General features: G+C 41.7%; 1 protein-coding gene across 13 annotated transcripts in view; it reads left to right on the top strand.

Annotated features, from left to right (window-relative positions):
* The window catches only part of LPP (LIM domain containing preferred translocation partner in lipoma), a 349989-nt gene extending 332055 nt beyond the window's left edge, over positions 1–17934 (top strand). For all 13 annotated transcript variants that reach the window (XM_075157104.1, XM_075157110.1, XM_075157103.1 and 10 more), the window contains 2 exons: positions 816–936; positions 2747–17934. In XM_075157104.1, the coding sequence (XP_075013205.1) occupies positions 816–936; positions 2747–2875 (250 nt within the window). In that variant the 3' untranslated portion in view covers positions 2876–17934. The remainder of the gene's footprint in view (positions 1–815; positions 937–2746) is intronic.
* The last annotated feature ends 313 nt before the right edge of the window (positions 17935–18247 follow it).

Below are 18247 nucleotides of genomic sequence, written 5' to 3'. Positions count from 1 at the left end.
CAGCTGATTCAAGCCAGTCCCTTCACACAGTGAGTGATTGTCACCATACTCAGGCTGACTGTGGAAGAGAGAGTGTTGGTGTCTCTGCACACAGACCTGTTCCCTTTTAAGCCTGGGCAACCTACTAATGGGTAACTGAGAGTTGGTTTTAGCTAGAAAACGCAGCTAGTCAGAATTGCCCTTATGCTTCTTGTTTGAGAGTGAGCACAGCCAGGAGCGTGTGCATAAGTGGGTAAGATGTCTCAAGTTTAAAATGGATGGGATAAACCTCAACAAATAGTGTCGTGTAAGGCAAATCTTTTTACCATCTCTATTAAGACCGTTTACCTATTTGTTCCGAGTTCCAATTTTTAATATTTTGCTATTGTCTTCAAAAGAGGTTCTTGAAGCAGATCCTGGTCATCTTTCTAACCTTAGGAATTGCATGGACTTTCTTAGAGTTAGGCTGGGAGTTGAGCCTGATGGTTACGGCAGTGCAGAGGTATTACAATCGTCATTCAACAGGCACTTTGGTTGTTAATTAGGGCAAGCAGGATATGCTTTGCTGCCTGTCAGATATTTTTGAAGTCCTCTCCCAATAGTCTGCAAAATGCTCTTTAATATTCTGCAAGCCTGAAATTGCATTGCAAGACTAAAGTGCTCCTTCCTGTCGTCTTTCCAAGGAGGCAGCTGTGCAAAGCGGCAAACTGTGACATATGTGTACATATGTGTGTTTGTGTTTGTACAAATGCAGACATTTCTGGCTTGCTGGTGCAGTTAACAAAAACTTTTACTCTGAGTTTGAGGATGACTGGGATTGTCTCTTCTTTCTTCAGGAAATTTGCACCGAGATGTTCAGTGTGTAAGGAGCCCATCATGCCGGCCCCAGGACAAGAGGAGACTGTACGCATTGTCGCCTTGGATCGTGACTTCCATGTCCAGTGCTACCGGTGTGAGGTTAGTATTCTAATCACGTGAAGGACAGAAAGCAAAGGTTGGCTTAATTTCATCACTGCCTCATGTTATACGCACGACAGGCATACCCTATTGTAACACTGGCTATACAATCAAATTACTTCACTGACTTCAGCATGCAAGGAATTTTTCCTCATTTATATCAGTGCAAATGAGAAGAAAATCAGGTCCCTTGTTTATAACAGGTTCATTAGGAGAGCAAGAGAATGTGACTCAGGTAATTAGAGCTTAATATTTGAGAACATCATAAATTATAGCTTGGACACAAATGTTGCTCATGTTTATGTTCTTAAAATGAAAGCTAATGCATGTTAGAATTTGAGCAAGATTGTACAGGAAACTCAACATATGGCTCTGGGTTGAAGAATTTTAATGGACACATAAACATGATCATTCTTGTTTTGTGCAATGCTTTTTGTGCTACTTTCCTGTTCAGTTTCATAACGCACTTCATATAATTTTGATGGTAAGAATCTGAAGACAGAGAAGAAAAATCACCTTAAAGCAATTAACATGTGGGAACAGCTGTGTTAGGGAACCTTCAAGAATTCTTCAATGTAAGTGTTACTTGGTGGATAATACATCAGCCAGATGGCAGGGTAAGAAAATGAGACCAAATGTATTTCTTATCGCAGTTGCAGGTTTTAATAACTTTAACCGGAAAGAAGGATGGACTAAGGCTTAAAGGTCTGGGCTGAGACGTGAAGCATCTGGTTCAGTTCTCAATCTGACCTTGGCTTCTAGGGTACATATCAGCCCATTACTTAGGCCCAGTTTTTTAAAGGCGCTGTGGCATTCCTACACTAAATTTTGTAGAGCCAATTCGTCATACAGCACGTCCCCATACTGGCTGCTGAGATACTTAGACTTCACGCACATGAATGTCAGAAGTAGATACAGTGGAGAGCCCAGACACGGGCACTCACTTGGCCTTGATCTCCATGTGCCTCAACTACCTCAAAAGGAACAACAACAATACTCCTTTTTCTACCACTTGTATGCCAGATGTATTTACAAACACAGATTTATGATGGAGAGGCATGGCCTCTAAGCAAGCCGTAATCCCGTAATCCCCTCACCATAGTTCCATCAGCAGCCTTTGGCCAAGTGATTGCCTGATCACACAGTGAGGGATTATTCCCAACTTTCCTAGCGGGAGTACTTAGCCCTATGTACTTAGAGGCTGAGGTCTGCAGCGGGTTTTGGGCCTTTTAGTGGGGTTTCCCTGTGCCTGTCCCAGTGACATCCTCCTTTCAGCCACAACCTTTTGGGCCAATTGCAATACAAACACAGGTGACAGGTCTGGTAAGGGGAGACAGGCAGGAAGTTTGCTTAGCTGTCACCCCTGGAATGGATGGTATAGCTTTGTGGCATTAACTCTTCCAAAGGAGATTACCTGTAGTCAGATATTGGTACCAAACTTCCTTCCCAGTGATGCTTCTTTATCCTTTTTTGCATTAATAAATACGTGCTTAAGTTTGATGTTTTCTCCAATGCTAAAGACCTTTCCTTCCTCAGAAATGTGAAGGGAATAATCTCGTTTTATTTTCAATTGGATTAAACTCAGCAGCGAGCGTGGGAAACCATTTTCTCTGCAGCATTGTCTCTTATCAGGAAATGGCTTAATCATGAAAGACAATCACGTACCTCAGCTTCATGCTTTACGCTGACTCAGGCTGGATCCTGTTACAAGGTGGAGAGTGAGGAGAGAATTTCTTTGACAATAGATTCTTCAGTTAATCTTGCGCTTCTTTCGTATTTACTTTGCTCTTTCTGTCTGCTTATTTCCTAGGACTGTGGTGGCCTCCTGTCTGAAGGGGACAATCAGGGCTGTTACCCTCTGGACGGGCACATCCTTTGCAAGACCTGCAACTCTGCTCGGATCCAGGCTCTGACCGCCAAGGCCAGCACTGATCTCTGAGTATCAACTGTGACCCTCCCCAGGATGCCCATTGGGGGATATTGCACAAGCTTTGCATGATTTCTTTCCAGCCTAGGGTCTGAATCTCTGTTTTAAAAAAAGTAAAACTGGAAGGCCTTGGAACAAGAGGGCAGTTCAAGAGGCCATGTTCAGACTGCCCATGACAGGCACCTGATTTAGACATGGCTTTTCAGGAGGGTGGTGAGTGAGTCAGGCCACCTGCTGTCTCTGCACCTGATGGAGAGAGGTGGTCACTGCACCTAAGTTATCTGCCTGTAGAAGGAGGTCTGAACATGGTCCTAACTATATTTCTGTGTTTGATTCCTGTCTCTTAAGAAGTACATGGAGGTAGTAGGTGAAAGTGGCTGAGCTAGTTCTTTCTCCCAAGTTATTTTGAGAACCTGACCAGCTCTCATTGAAGTCATGGGGAGCTTCCCTTTGACTTTAATAGGATCTGGATCACCAGCAGAAGTAGCTCCACTGCCCTAGAAGGTGTTGAGAGCAGACCCAGCACTCCTCTCATCACAACACAAACAATGCAATTTCGACTGTACTGCACCTAAGAGTGTAGGTGTGACCTTGTATCCTTGGGACATAATTTGTTATGTATATCTTTTTTTTCTTAGGCCCTTACTTGTCTCCATTCCCTTCCAGTTCAATAGGGTTTTTTCTTTTTCTTATGAAATTATATTTTGCTATTGCATAAATTTATTCAGTAGTGATGCTTCCAATTCACAATGTATGAGTAATCACAGAAAGATGTGAGCTTGCACACACTATACACTACACACACACACACTACACACACACACACAATGTGCTTTTGATTTACCAGAGGTATAAGCCAATCATGTCTGTTGAGAAGGTCTTTTAAGGATGTGGGGCTGGAAAGACATTTTTAAAATCCCAGTGGTTTAAAAAAAAAAAAATTATTACATAGAACTGCAGTGCAAAGCAATGCTCAGAAAAAAAAAGTTTTATGCCACTTTCTCACACACCCCAATCTAGTGGAACCACTGGCAGTGTTGGTTTCTGGGTAGACACTTAAGCAATAGAGTCTTATTCCATCTCCTGTTTATTGCAATGGGAAGATTTTCCTTCAACTATAACAGGGATTGAATCGAGCCTTGGGATATACATTTCTCTGGTGTTAACACGCATGATGTGGAGTTCTCATTAAAAAAATTACGGATCTTATTTCAACAACAGCAAAAAGGATCCTCCTAAGTACATGCTGTTGTTCAGTTTTAATCTTAAGGTATTAAACCCTTCTCTATGCCATTCCAAAAAGTAAGCATTTTTTTTTCCTCTTTCATTTTCATCCCAACCACTTATAACTTCTCTTTGGTGAAATGTCGTTGCAGAAGAGTGCTGGGCCAGCAGCAGCAGCATTTTCATCTTTTGTCCAGAATTAATACATACGCCAAGGTAAATAAAAGCTGGGCACGGATGATCTTTTTTTCTCGTGTTGGTGGTTTTTTTTTTAGTTTGGTTAATTAAAAAAAAAAAATTAAAAAAATTAGAAATCCACAGCATTCTGAGCAGCTATAATATTCTTGTTCATGAAACCCATAATAACTAAGGTGCAAATTACATAGTGAGGGAGTAATTTTCATATCACTGAATTGACATTAATATCTTATTTGCAGATGTAATTAAAGAAAATACCTTTCTTTGCACTTAACAAATTAAGAAGCAGAACTGAAACAGTTGCAGGCTGATTGACCATATACGTGACAAACTGGTACTTTTCAAGAGTAAGTTACAAGAATTTTTTTTCATGCACCCACTGAAAAACAATAAGAATGTGGTGCTTTCATCTTTATTCTCTATAGCAGAAGCCTGATATAATTATACCCACTAATGCTAAAAAGAAAAGAAAAGTTAGATGAGCTAGACTGATAGGAAACAAAGATGAAAAATTGAGATACTCACTGCAGCTCCTGCAAATGGTGCATTTCCTTTCAGTTTAGCACTAACCTTTATGGAAGAGCACTGTGAAATTTAATAGCTTTAGCTGTATACAGTAAATTCAAATACAGAAATACCAGTCTGAAACCTCTGTTCCTTACACGGTTTATAGGTTGGCAAACTCCACCGGTGTCAGGGAAGACTCCCAAAATTCACAGCTCAGAATGAATCCTTCTTTGTAGAAGGGTGGCATCATTAAGCAAAAGAAATCGTTCTCCACCATAGTGGCTGTGCTGAAGCAGTTTGCCTTTTTATACTAGATTTCTGCCCTGGCCTTCAAGAATTTTACTGCCTCAGACGTAAACAGATTTTTTTTTTTTTTTTTTTTTTTTGCACCATGACTCCTGCCAGGTTCCATCTGGGCTCCTGCTCCCTGAACTGTGGCACGTAAGGTACTTTTGAGCTCACTTCTTTACATGCAGTCTGCACCACCACCAGTCAAAAAAACCCTTGCACTATTGAGAAAATCAAGTTTGAACTAACCCTACAAAAACGCAGGGGGTCAGAGCTGGGATTGCTAACACCATTGTATCCCTGTGGAGGATTTTGCGTCTCTGCAAGCACAGGGGAGGACGTGATGCACTCGGGTGCAGGATAAGCCATTCATCAGGCAGCAAATGTAGCTCTGATCTTCCTTATTCTTATTAGTGTTAAATCAAGTGGCTGATGAGACTCACCTGAGTAACACTGGGGTAACTGATGGAAACGAGCTATTGTGCCTTCCTGCAGGATGTGGCCTAGACTAAGGAGGACCGAAGTCCAGAGCCTTTGGGCTTTTTGTGGCCCTGCCATAGGCTGGACTTGGAGCAAGTCATATGGCTTCTCGTCTTCTGCCCGAGAGGGCTTCTTTCCAACTTCCTAGGGACGTTATGGGAATTAAACTAATCACAGATTGGCCCAAACTACTGATTTTTGGAGTTCTGTCTTCTCTTTCCAGAAAAGTTTGCTGGTATGTAGGTTTGGGATTCCAGCCCATTTCAAAGCTAAGGGCCAGCCAGGAGATCTAGATCTGAATCCTCTGTGTTATTAGGGTGCTGTGGTGAGGTGGGCTGGTGTGCAGGGAGGTGAGCGCCAAACTTTTCAAGCATTAAATAGTCCATGGATGGAAGATCTTTTGACAAAGATTGAGCAGTGTTGATATTTGAGGTACTGTGGCTAATTTTTAGACCTGACACATCTGGACAAAGGTACTATCATGCTTTTATTTTCACCCCTGAAACACCAAAGCCATCTGCCTGTTGGAAGGAGTGAGCATCCAAAATACTCTTTATTTTCTGTAATGCGTGTGGTTTTGGCTTCTAAAATTGCTATAAATATATTCGGAAGATATTGCATAAATGTATATACATCACAGAGGCTCTCATCACCCGCATGTGTATGGAAATCTCCCCTCTGATGCTTCAGGATTTAATTAGGAAATGCTGGTGGACTTATCTCAATTGCACTGCAATTAAGAACCACTGGGATATTGCTTCATCACAATATTTATCACATATTTATAATATATCCTGTTTTATCTGTTCCAAAGAAGGAGTCTTTTTGCCAAAGAGACCTTGCTTTTCTTAAGGTGCACTTCTTAGCCATGATAAAAATTCACGTCATCAGTGGCTGTGGTAACGTCCAAACTGTTCCTTTCAGAAAGAATTGGAAGATCACACAGACATTTCTGTTCAAGTCTGTAGAGTTTTTGCTTATGCTGCTTTGGCTTTGTCTAGCATTTATTGGCAAGTAGGGCCTGATCCCATGATTTGTGTGGCCAGATGGGGCCCAGGAGGATCCAGGATCAGGTTCTAATTTAGCAAAATATTTAAGCCCATGGGGTTTGTTTAAGCACAGGCTTAAAGCCATTGCATGGTGTGACATAAGCCATTGGGTCTACAGTCATTAACACCAGACTGATTCTGTATCACCCAGTCATACAGATTTGATCTGGGTAGGATGTGGGCACAGACAAATTTCTGTCAAATTACCCAAAACACATGAAATGGCTCCTGTGTCGCCCTTACGCCAACTGCAGGAGGGCACATGGTGGCTGATCCAATATAGCATTTGGACAACAGGAGGATGAGTTATTACAAGATCAGTGCTTCATGTCGGGTGGCTGTGGCACTTTCCATATGTCACAAGTAGCCCTACAGACAGATTTATGGTATCTTTGAACCATGGCTTTAAAACTGTCTACTTAAACTTTCTGCAGAAGATTGGGTTGCCTTGGTTACAGCCCAATCCTGAAGCGTATCCCCAAGGCTAATGCTAGTATTTTGTGAATGTGATGGGTTTATTGTCACTTATTTTAATCGTTGCCTGAATGTTGCTTTAGAAAACAGAAAGCAACAACATTGCCTTAGCTTATCAGATAATGCACCTTTAATTTTGTTTTTGTTTTTTTAATATTTTAATTCTTAGATTTTTATTACGGCTGCAAAACACTTGGGTAATGATTTAATCATAGAGGTGTCGGGGAGTACCAAAGTGTTTATCGTAGTGAACTCTACATAATAGCGTTCATCCTGACGGCAGGAGCGAGACTTTCATGAGACACAGGCCTTAAGTTGACTTTCTGCCTATCAGCAAAATGTGCCTGAGAAGAGTGAGGAAAAAAGTGTCCTTTAGAGAAATGGTGGTGGTTGTTGAAGAGAACATGCAACAAGTCATACTGAAATCTCTTTGGACCTGTTATGGCTGCTGCCTGGCCATGGTCAGCCAAGCCTAGCTTAGGTTTGGTAAATGCTGGTTCCTTTTGATTTTGAGAAAGTCCAGCACACAAGGGATAACAGGACCCAAGAGAAGGTCCTTGAAGGAAATCCTGTGTCTTTGCCCTCCTTCAGCATCAGAGATAAATGTTAGACACCTGGTGCTTCAGCTGAATGGCTCAGAAAGGATTTCAGTTTATAACTGTTTGCTATTGATATCTGGTTACTGCAGCTGGTTCATCATATTAATTTGCTATTTGTTCACCGAGTTGGGTTGACTACACCTTTATATAGACTTTGATACTGTAAGTCAGGGCTAGCAGAGAGATGTGCTGAAGAATCTCATTGTGGTGAAATTCCCACGAGAAAACACTAGTGATGGTTAATTGAGGGTTTGTTGCCAAAGGATAGCAGAACTACTTAGTACTATCTAGAGGTTAGTAAAGTATAAACTGAGAGAGAGATGCGAGAATGCTATTTCCAGTTAGAGCTGGTCACAATTTTTACACTAAATTATGTGATGTCGGAAGGGCCATTTTTTTAAATGAGAAATTCTCTCTTTTTGCAATGTTATCCACAACGGTTTCTTTTCTTGCTATTATAATTAAAACCACATTGAATTTTTATCTAAATAAATTTCAGAATTGTTAACAAATATTTTCATTTCTCAAAAACCCATGTCTTAGTTTTTTTGTAGTTCTTGGGTTTCTTCTGCTGGTAAATTAAAGTTTCTGTGACAATTTTGAAAACTTCTTTGGATAAAAATTCTATTTAAAAACAAGCACATGTGTTTTTGGGAAATAGTCCAATATTGGACCTGGTGAAATAAAAAAAGCATTGAAACTTTTCACAAGATATTTTTTCCCTATTTTTAACTAGTTTTGCTAACTTTGAAGTCACTGTTTCCTTTGTTAGAACAATCCAAATAATGTGACTCTTCTTAAAATAAGTGTTACTTTTGTTGGGTTCATTTTTCTGTCCCGTCTTAAAGCCATGGAGTGGCTGGCTGTGGAGAATGCCAGGGTCTTTTTCTGTGGCAATTGCAATTTTCTTCTTAGTTTTTTTTTTTTCCCCTGAAATTACTGAACAATGTAAGCACGTTATGGCAACTGCCATGAAGATCAAGAGATACTGATTGAACTTCATCTCCATGCACCCTTCTGGGCTTGGGAATGGCATTTCTTCTTAAATATTTCTAGAAATACTACCTGGCTTCCTCAGCATTTCAACTTTGAATTTGCAACAGTGGATTGCCCGACTGGCATTTGGAGCATGAGAGAGAGTAGGCTTTAAACTTGTGAAATTATAACATTCATCCAGCATCTAAAAATCTAGGGAAAAAACCATAACCTCGTTAGGTTTCCTGGTGAACGTTGGGGAAGAGCTCTCATTTCAGCCTGGAAATTCTCTGCCGTGATCTGAAAAAAAACTAAGCTCAAACACTCGAAGACCGCTCTGGCATATGCACTCACGCACACATGTAAGGTGGTGTGGGGCTACAACTAAGTAGAAATACAGGCTGCAATATTGAGCATTGCTACTTTAATCTCACTGGGCTTTATTCCTGGCTACGTGTTCCTAGTTTCTTTGGCTTCATGGTACATGTGGAAGCAATGGGGTTGATCGCTGGTATCAAGAGCACTCAGTTCAAACTTTTTTTTTTTTTTAATTTTGCTGTTTGTCCACATTTCTCATCATACCTAGATCTTTTGGGAAATGAGGAAGGAAACAGAAGCCCCAGGTGGTGGCATTACCTTTACATTTCCAGGGATTAGAGTCCCTTGCTGGGAACATGACACTTGGGGTGTCTCCACTTTTTTGCCTCTGCTTCCCTTTGTGCGCAAGCAGCTCTCTTGCCCGCTTTTTCCATTTGCTGAATGTGCACTCATCTTTGCAGTGGAGATGGTATGTTACTTACTTCACAGAGGTATTGTGAGTCTTAGCTAGTAGTTGGAAAAACTTTTCCAGATCTTTAATCAAGTAGTTTTGCGCATCCATAGTATCAGTGGCCTGCCACATGGATATCAAAGAAAATGATTATAATTATTGCTTTTAAAATGATTATGAAATTGTGCCTTACTTTTTCAGTCATATTTAACCATGTAATTTAGAACCACATGATTGCAGGGATTTATCATGAAGAAATTTGTTTGAAGGATAGTTTGTTTGTTTTTAAATATTTTTTTTCTCCAAAACCAAATTTGTTAGTTTTTCCTCTTTTATTTTTTCTTCCAGTTTTATTCCTTTAATATGTTTGTGTAAAAGGGCAGCCAGAATTTGCATTCGTGAGAGACAGAAGATTTTATTTGGTCTTGTATGTAGAGCTTTCATTTTCTTTTATGTTCCTTCAGGAAAATTCCTCTCTGCCCGATTACTCATACTTAGATGTCTTTAAATGCAGGCTGACCAGTAAGGGCTTTTTGTCGTTGTTTAATTTAGTGTGTGGCTTGCTTTGTGGGTTGGTTTTGTGTTTTTTGTTTGGTTTGGTGTGTTGTTTTTTTTTTTTTTTAATTAACCAGATATGAGGTACTGGGGAGGCATTGTACATTAATGCAGAATGTTAATGCTAATTTTCATAGAAAAGACAAAATTAGAGTCTTTCCCTGTCTCCAGTGCTGTTTTGCTACTGTTTTGTGTACAACACTAATATTAAGCCAGACTGTAAAGGCAAAATACTCAGAGTGACCTACTTCCATTCACCAGCAAGAACCCTTTGTCAGCTGACTCCTGTTTGTTTGTTCATTTTTAAATGTCGGATTACAGAACGAGCATCTCCTAAAGATGAAAGAAAACAGTGTTTTCATGTGCAGGAAATTTGGGGTTGCAGTAACAGAACATTTTCTTTGTGAATTTGGATGTCATGGTGTTTTAAGCTCCTGCCTGGAGCCTGAATCAATTTGGCCTCTCATCCAGTTCATCTCACTGGTGCTCCTAAAAGGCTGCAGCCCCGCAAAAGCTCATGCAGCATTTTTGGCTGCTTTCCCTTGCTCCCATTTGGTACATATTTGCACAATTTAACTGAGCTTTTCTTTCTGCTGAAGGTCAGATGCAAGCGATACGAAACACTAAACTTTATAAACAAGCAAAGCCATTTCAACCACAGCATTTTGGACTAGAATGGATTTTTAGGTGGCGCACTGTCTGCTGGCCTTTGGAGGGGGGATCCTGAGACTACATGGGACTGGAACAGGATGCAAAGCCACAAGCCTTGGCTTTTTTTAATAAACTACTTACTGTAATCCAGCTACAGAGGCTTTCAGCCTCACACTTCAGAAGAAGCTTCCAGCAGCAATGCACGTACAGGCACTTTCTCTCTTGCAGAAAATGAAACTTTCCCAACCAGAGTAAATTTAACCTATTGCATAAGATGCTGGAAGTTTTTTTTTTTTTCCTTGGGATTCTCACTGTAACCTCTATGTGCAGAGGATGAATAGCATTTCTTCCCCCCCCTCCCCCCTTTTTTCTTTTTTGACAAGATTAGATGTTACATATTGATGCGCTAGCATTTCAAAGGTCCGTGGGGCTTTGGAACGTATTAAGAATCTCTGAAGTTTAATATTCACATCTTTTAAATATTCAGAAGGAAAAATCTGCATAAAATGGCTTTTGATAAATACGTTCTAGGGATTCTTTCTTTCTGTCTTACGCAAGCGTTGTGGGGATTGTGGCTGTGCCAGTTTTGTTCCAAAGTGTCTTTTGTTTCAGCGTTTCAGGATCATTTTGATCCCATTTGGATGCCCAGTGCTTGTCCTGAAGTCTTTTATGGTTTCTACTGGAACTGTACAGCAGGCAGGTGGGTGTGACCAAGGCAAAGGCGCAGCTGAGCATAACTCCTGAGTGTCTGCTTGATTGCTCCCCTCCTTATGACAGCTGGGCATGTCCAGCCTCTTTCTGTGCCTGCTTTTTGTGATGCAGGTTTGGATTAGCCCAGTGGTCAGGCCTGGCTGAGAACTTTCTGCAAATGTGCTCCACACCAGTGGGGATTTGAGAATGGAGAGGGCAAGGTCCTGGGTGCAGGAGCAAAGCAAAGTGCCATTCAGTGCATCTCAGATCTCACAGGGCAGTTTCCCCTGCCTTGCATGTCTCTCCGTGGTAAGAGTCTCAGCAGTAAGAGAAGTGCTTTTAGGAGAAATCCTCCCTTGGGGATGCCCTATTTCCCATGCTGTTGAAAATCCGATTGAAGCTTTAGATGAGGAGGATCAGTTATGGGCTGCGAACATGCAGCTTTTTTACTGTATTATTAACTCCCTCATTTGCCTTACCCTTGACGTCCCATGGTACATACCATGGTGTGCAGGACAGCTGCTTTGATCCTGCTCACACACAGCCTTGACTTTGTCATTCCAGTCCCTGTTGAATCAGCGCCTGGTACTTGTTCTCAGGACCGCTCTGGCTTGGGCCAAGGGCATCTCATGCTCCTATGCAAAAGGTGGTGCTTTCAGGTTTTGGCTTACAAATAATGTAGCCCTTTCAAACTCACCTTTCCCCTCTCACGTGTTCCTGACAGAAGTAGCATTTTAAATATTTCATAGCATTCTTCTTTCTTCTTCCTTTTTGCCAGGTGCCTTGAAAACATTGTCAGATTATGATCTGGGTGGGGGTTTTCAGGATCGATTTCCTTTCCTTCTTGATTGCGTGGTGTAGCTTTGCAATGAGGGTTTTTTCCTTTTTTTTCTTTTTTTTTCAGTCTTACAGAACAGATGCCTACAGTTTATGCAGAGAAAGATTGACTATGATTAGAGCTAATCCAGGATGGCAGGATTGGACCCCCACAGTGAAAGCTAGAAAAGTGATTGCAAAAGTATTCTGTTTCTCCTTTATTAATTACAGAGGAAGTTTCCACTGAAGGCTCATGTAGCACAACTGGCCTATGTAATAAGTAGCAGGGCCTGTAATTACAGTCTGTCTTCTGATTCTATCTGTGCTCTGACTTTCTAGGCACCACAGTTCTATTTACATCTGTGTCTTTGTCACCTTTTAAATTTTTGATTGGTCACTAAGGGAAGAGGAGCACAAGCCGTGAGCCCTGCGGAGGTGCAGCGAGTCTAAACGAGGGAGTCCTCCTCCTTCTCAGGTATCCGGCTGATTTGGGACACAGAACAGAGCACGGGGAACAGGGGGGATTTTACCAGCCGTGCAGCGACGTGGGCTGCATGCCAACTGAGTATCTTTCAAGATCTTGGAGTCTTTGTAGGACTGGAAATTTGAACCTTTTACAGGTTTTAACTAATGTGCTATCCTGTGAGGGAGTGTATATATCAGCATTTCTTTGCTCAGAGCAGTTTCTACAGGATTTGACCTTTTCTTTTCTGTAAGATTCAGGGTTTTATGGTTGCAAAGAGATCCTTCCACATGTGGCATGAAGAGGGAGATGGCTTTTGGCATCATGGAGAGAAGCTGGGCTACAAATCCTGGTATCAATGTAAAGCAAGAGTAACTTGAGTGGAAGGGGGAAGGCAGTGATTTACACATGGTTCAGTACCAGGTTCACCAGCTCCGAGGAGCAGCGAGCGCAGCCTCAGGCAGATCAGCTCACTGCGCTGTCAATCCACAGACCTAGCAATGAGTAAATGGGCTTCTTGTGAAAGTGTTTTGTGCTGGTCACTCTGGCAGTAATCTCTTGTCTCTTTGGAAACGTGCACTAAAGTTAGGGTAAAACCACAGAATGGTGCCCCCCAGTCTTTTTCTTCAAGGCATACTCCCAGTGCTATGTTTGATCAAGAGGAACGAAAGCCATTGTGCAAATACTATACTCTCTGCAAAAAAAATACTAACAATTCACTATGGATACTTTTAATGTCCATTAAACTGTTATGCAAATTGTCCCTTTTCTGCAGCTTGCACTGTTATTTAATTATTTTTGGTCTGACTTCTTTTTTAAAAAAAAAGACTCAATTATTTTTTAATTTTTTTCTAACTCTACTTCTAAGAAAGTTGATGCTTTAAAGGAAAAAAACCTTACTTTCAAACATGGGTTTTTCAGGCTTTAAAATTAATAATTTCTACACCTGACCCAGTTCCTGCAGCTGCCAAAAATGAAAAGAGAAAGCTATTTAAATTTCTCATAGAACCATTTATCTCTTAAAATATGCCAAGGCAATTTGAGGTGGGGGTGGAGACTCAGCTATTTATCTCAGCAGCTTGATTTTTCTCTTTATGTTTCTAACTGTCAGGGGAAAAAAACCGGTAGGAAGCTATTCTTGGGCTATTATTGATGTATTGTGTTGCCATTATGCAGGATGTCTGCTTTGCTATATACGGAAGGACATTAATAATAGTCATCTCCCCTGCCCCCACCCTCGGTTCCTCTTTGGGAAGATATGGTTTAAACTGGAGCATCTGCCGTGTTCAAATTGCTGCTCCCTCCTCCCCTTCCCCCAATTCATTCCCAGACTAGTTTTGGGGACAGGGCTAAGGGAATAAGGAGACAGGTTATATTTGCCATTTTTCTGCCTACTTGTGTCGTTGCTCCAGGCAAGTCATTTCCATGCCATGTACCTGTCTACCTTCTTCCTTCCTGTGTATTGTCCCTCCTTTCATTTTAAGTTCATCAGTGAAAAAAAACCCTTTCTCGTTATCTTTTTTTCACAGGGGCTGGCTGGCAGAACAGGCTCAGCAACAGACCTCTGATTTGTTATTACCCAGCATTTCATATCCAGAAATGTTGGTTTCTTCATTATTTCTCATAAGTAGGAAAATGTATTCCTGTTCCCATCCCTCCTACCCCAGGTTTAAAACATTGTTATGAAACTTTAAAGGGCCTGTCCGCTTATTTAAAGACTCGGATGCTTGTTTTATTTTTGGAAGCAGAGTGTGTGGTGAACAGGAATAGTTTGATGTTTAAAAAAAATAGCCCCACTTCAGCATTCTCCTGAAGTGCGGGAAGTCCTGTCTCCGCAGGTCTGTGCCAGCAGCGTGACAGCCCAGAGAGCAAAGCCGACTTGAATAGCAAAAAGAACTGGCCTGCCCTATTTCATCTGTGAGAAGAGAGAGGTGAAAATAATAAACATGGCAAAAAATAAAGGGCATAATTGCTCTGATTTTTTTTTTTTAATGGCTGTTCCTACATCTGCTAATTTTGTTCCATAGAAGCTTTGCTTATTCAGCATTTCTGATAGTCAGGACCATGGGCTTTTTCATGGTATCATTATTTTTACTCGTCATTTGTTGTGTCCTAGTCTTGCTCTGGTCCCTGTATGATATGGAGCCATTTTGGTTTGGGCACTGAATTAAAACAAAGTTAGGAGCTCTGTCTAGGAAAGCTCCCCTGGAGTTTAGGACCAGAAAATGCAACCAGAATATTATCTAGTTCTGATATAGGGAGGCTTTCCAAACATGAATTCTAGATGGGAGGAATGCCTTCATTTGGGAAGGTGCTCAGATTTCAAAATGAAAGGGAGATGGCCATTCAGTGTAGTTTCTTGTTGCTTTTATTGTCTTCCTTAGTTGTGACCAAGGAGAAAAATGCCACTCTCTGAAGTGTTCCCTAAACTAGAGCCCAGCACCTTCTCTGCAAACGTTTGCTCCAGCTTGCCACACTGCTGCAGCATGAGAGCAGGGAAAGCCTGCTAACGAAGCAGGGTCCACCTCATCCTCTCCATAGTCAGAGCTGCTCCCCGTGGTGAGTCTGTGTCCAGCCTAGAGCTTGATCCTGCCTTCCTAGTGCAAGTATTTTGCCAGAAACAGGTGTTTTTGCTCTGCTGTTAGCTATGGGATTGTGTGCAATGATTAGGATTTGCAGGGAGGGAGGAGAAGATCCTGTTCCAATTAGGCTGCCTTTGTGCTAATGTTTCATTCAGGGCTGTATGAGATAAGAGCAGTTTGCACTGAAATGCACAGCCGGAGGTTGTGGTTTGCGTTTCAACTATGTTGAGATGGTACCCATTGAAAACACAGAACTGGGGCACTTTTTTACATCTGCCGGTGCCTTACTGACAATTCTGTATGGGTTGGAAACCCATTTCAGTTTGGCAAATAGACATTTTCTGCCTTGTCCCCTGAGCCTGATCTAGTTCTTTGCTTTATTCACCTAAACAGTAGTATTTCTAATGTGCCTAATGCCTAAGTAGCTGAGCACCTGACAAGCATCTAAGCAGAACAACCAGCAAGGTGAAGAGTAGGCTGTTAACTGAGCTGCCTTTACAAAAAGCGTATTCCACTTTCTTCACTATGTGCCTTTTCGGAGACCTGCGGTGCTCCTTTATGGGCAGCAGAGAAATAGCCCTAGTGCCAAGCAGGGATGAGAACTATAAGAATGATGTAGAACAGAAGCAAGAGGTTAATTTTAAGCATCTGCTCTCCACTGGGACAAGCAAAGCAATGGCTTTATCCCATCAGCACTGCTTGTCGTCTTGCTTAACACACCTCATTGCCTGTTAGGCAACCGTTCAATAGCGGAGGTACTTGGGTATATCTCCTCAAACGTCTCTGTCTTATCAGAACTCCAGAGTCATTCATATCTGGAGTTTTTATTCGCTTAATATTGTCTCTTATAAGTACTCCATTATCCGCTTTATATATAACGTTAGAGAAAATCTGAAGGTGAACCAAAGGCTGGGTGTTTGATCGGTGCTACTGTATTAAAAAGGCTAATGTGCTCTCACTTTCAATCCTCAAAATCATGTTTTAGGTAAGTTTCCTAAAACTCTATCCCTGCTGTGGTCAGAGAGGAAATGCAAGGTTTATTGGCAATGCAGCAAAGGGAAAGGTTTGATGTTTTGGTGCTGAGTACTGCACCACTGTGACCTCCTCTGCTGTCCCTCTGGAGAGTGGGGACTGAGTGTCGGTAGAGGTATGGGCAGAGCAGAGTTATGCTTGGACTTTCTCATGATCTTGCTAGACAGGATCTGCCTTGGTGAGACTTCGACTTCCTTAAGGGTCCTATAACTTCCCATGCCACGGCTTGTGTTTTGGACTGTCAGAGAGACTGGAGGGCAGCCTCCAGTGCCTTCTCTCCAGTTAGTCAAATGAGAGACCAGGAATACTAATTCTGCAGTTTTGCTAACGGCGCTTTCCACCTCGGAACAAACAGCAGAGGTTTGTTGTGTTTCAGAGCCTAATAGCTCGCACTGGCTTTACCCTGATAGAAGGGGGTCTGAACCACACATGGGTCATTCCAGAAGGATTCCTCTTGGCTAAATGCCCCATGGCGAACCCCGCGAGGGCTGGGAGATTGGCTTAGCTCTTCCAAACTGCAAGGGGGGAGTGCCCCCAGGAATATATTTGTCCTATGAAGCTGCTATGCTTTGGCCTATCCCTGCCAACTGTAGACCTGTCTGCTCTAGGGTTACTGGTGATGATGTTTATTGGATGTGCAGTAATTCATAGTGGATGACTAGGCCAGGTTTGAGGTGGTATTTCAGCTTTATGGTAGCTGTTGGTTTAGCCCTTGAGATAGAGAAGGTTTTGCATTGTTGCCTTTGTTGCAGTTGGGAGGGGAGCGTGGCTGACCACGCTTCTCCTTGTCCTGTTCCAGCAGACGGAGGCTCTCGGTGGTATGGGAAGCATCTTCCTTTTAAATGTGAATCACTAGCCTAGGTATCCGGGCAAGAAAGGGGCACAAGCAGGCATTCCCTATGTGAGGGATGCCTTCTGCTGCACACTCCATGCCCTCAGATCCTAATGAAGTAACATTACTTGAGCTTGTAGGACTGGTCTCCTATGTGTCAGAGCTTGGGAGTACCAGAGTTTTACCCCTTGCTGAGCACAAGCACTACCCACGTCTGTGAGGGGCCCAATCCTGCTGCCATTGGAGTTTTCTCAAATCCTGCGAGTTGCTGAGTGCACGTCCTGTGAGCTGCTGAGTAGCCTCCCTTCTCACTGAACCCGTCAGGCCACTTGTCTCCTTCACTGACTACTTCCACAGGGCTTTGAGGGCACTCAGGAAATGCAATCAGCACCTTACAGGATTGGTCCGCTAGGTAATATATGAAGTTTTTTCTCTGGTAACTTGTGCGCATGAATTGAAAACCATTTATTCGAGTTTGTTCTGAGGACAGATGCAGCATATACACGTTTTCTATATTTATAAATATATATAGATATATATATTTTGTTCTCAGCTAGTTACCTCTTCTAAACTGCAATTTTCAGAGCAACCGGCGTATATTTTTTATTCAACACGTAAAATGACTTTTTAAAGTAAGAGAATGAAAGCTGTTTTAAGCATGTGTTTTCTGTATTTTTATTATGCATTATCCAATTATATTGAGATGTATTTTCTTCTTTGCTCTGCTCTTTCAGTTGTTATCCTTTTTATCAGTTATGCTTTTCTAATGTTTTGTAAGGGAAAATAAATATGCAAAATTGCCAGATGCCTTTTTTCTTTGCAGAAGAAGTATCACAAATGCTTTTTTATTACATTTTACCAATCCAATAAACTCCTTATAAATTTCATTTTTGTTTGCTAGCGTGTGAAATTATTTTTTCAAGTCAAATGGTATTTACTTTCTCCTAACCTCCACCTGCAATTATGCTTCATATCCTCCATCTCTCTCCCTCTTTCGGGTTCAAAATTTCACTGTGTGGCTCCTCAACATACTTAATTCAAGAGCCTCTTTCACTGTTGGGTGAAGCAAGGATGCTAGGAACATGTCACAAGAGAGGCTACTCCCTGCTTGTACTGGCTATCTCTTGATGAATTTTGCGCTGTTATTAAAAATGTGTGCCTTTGCAGCAGAGAGCACTCCATTCCTAAACCATGAGGTAA

This window comes from Calonectris borealis, chromosome 9, assembly GCF_964195595.1.
Source record: "Calonectris borealis chromosome 9, bCalBor7.hap1.2, whole genome shotgun sequence".
NCBI lineage: Eukaryota > Metazoa > Chordata > Aves > Procellariiformes > Procellariidae > Calonectris > Calonectris borealis.
The sequence above is the reverse complement of the archived record's forward strand: the minus strand, read 5'-3'. Positions and strand labels throughout refer to the sequence as shown.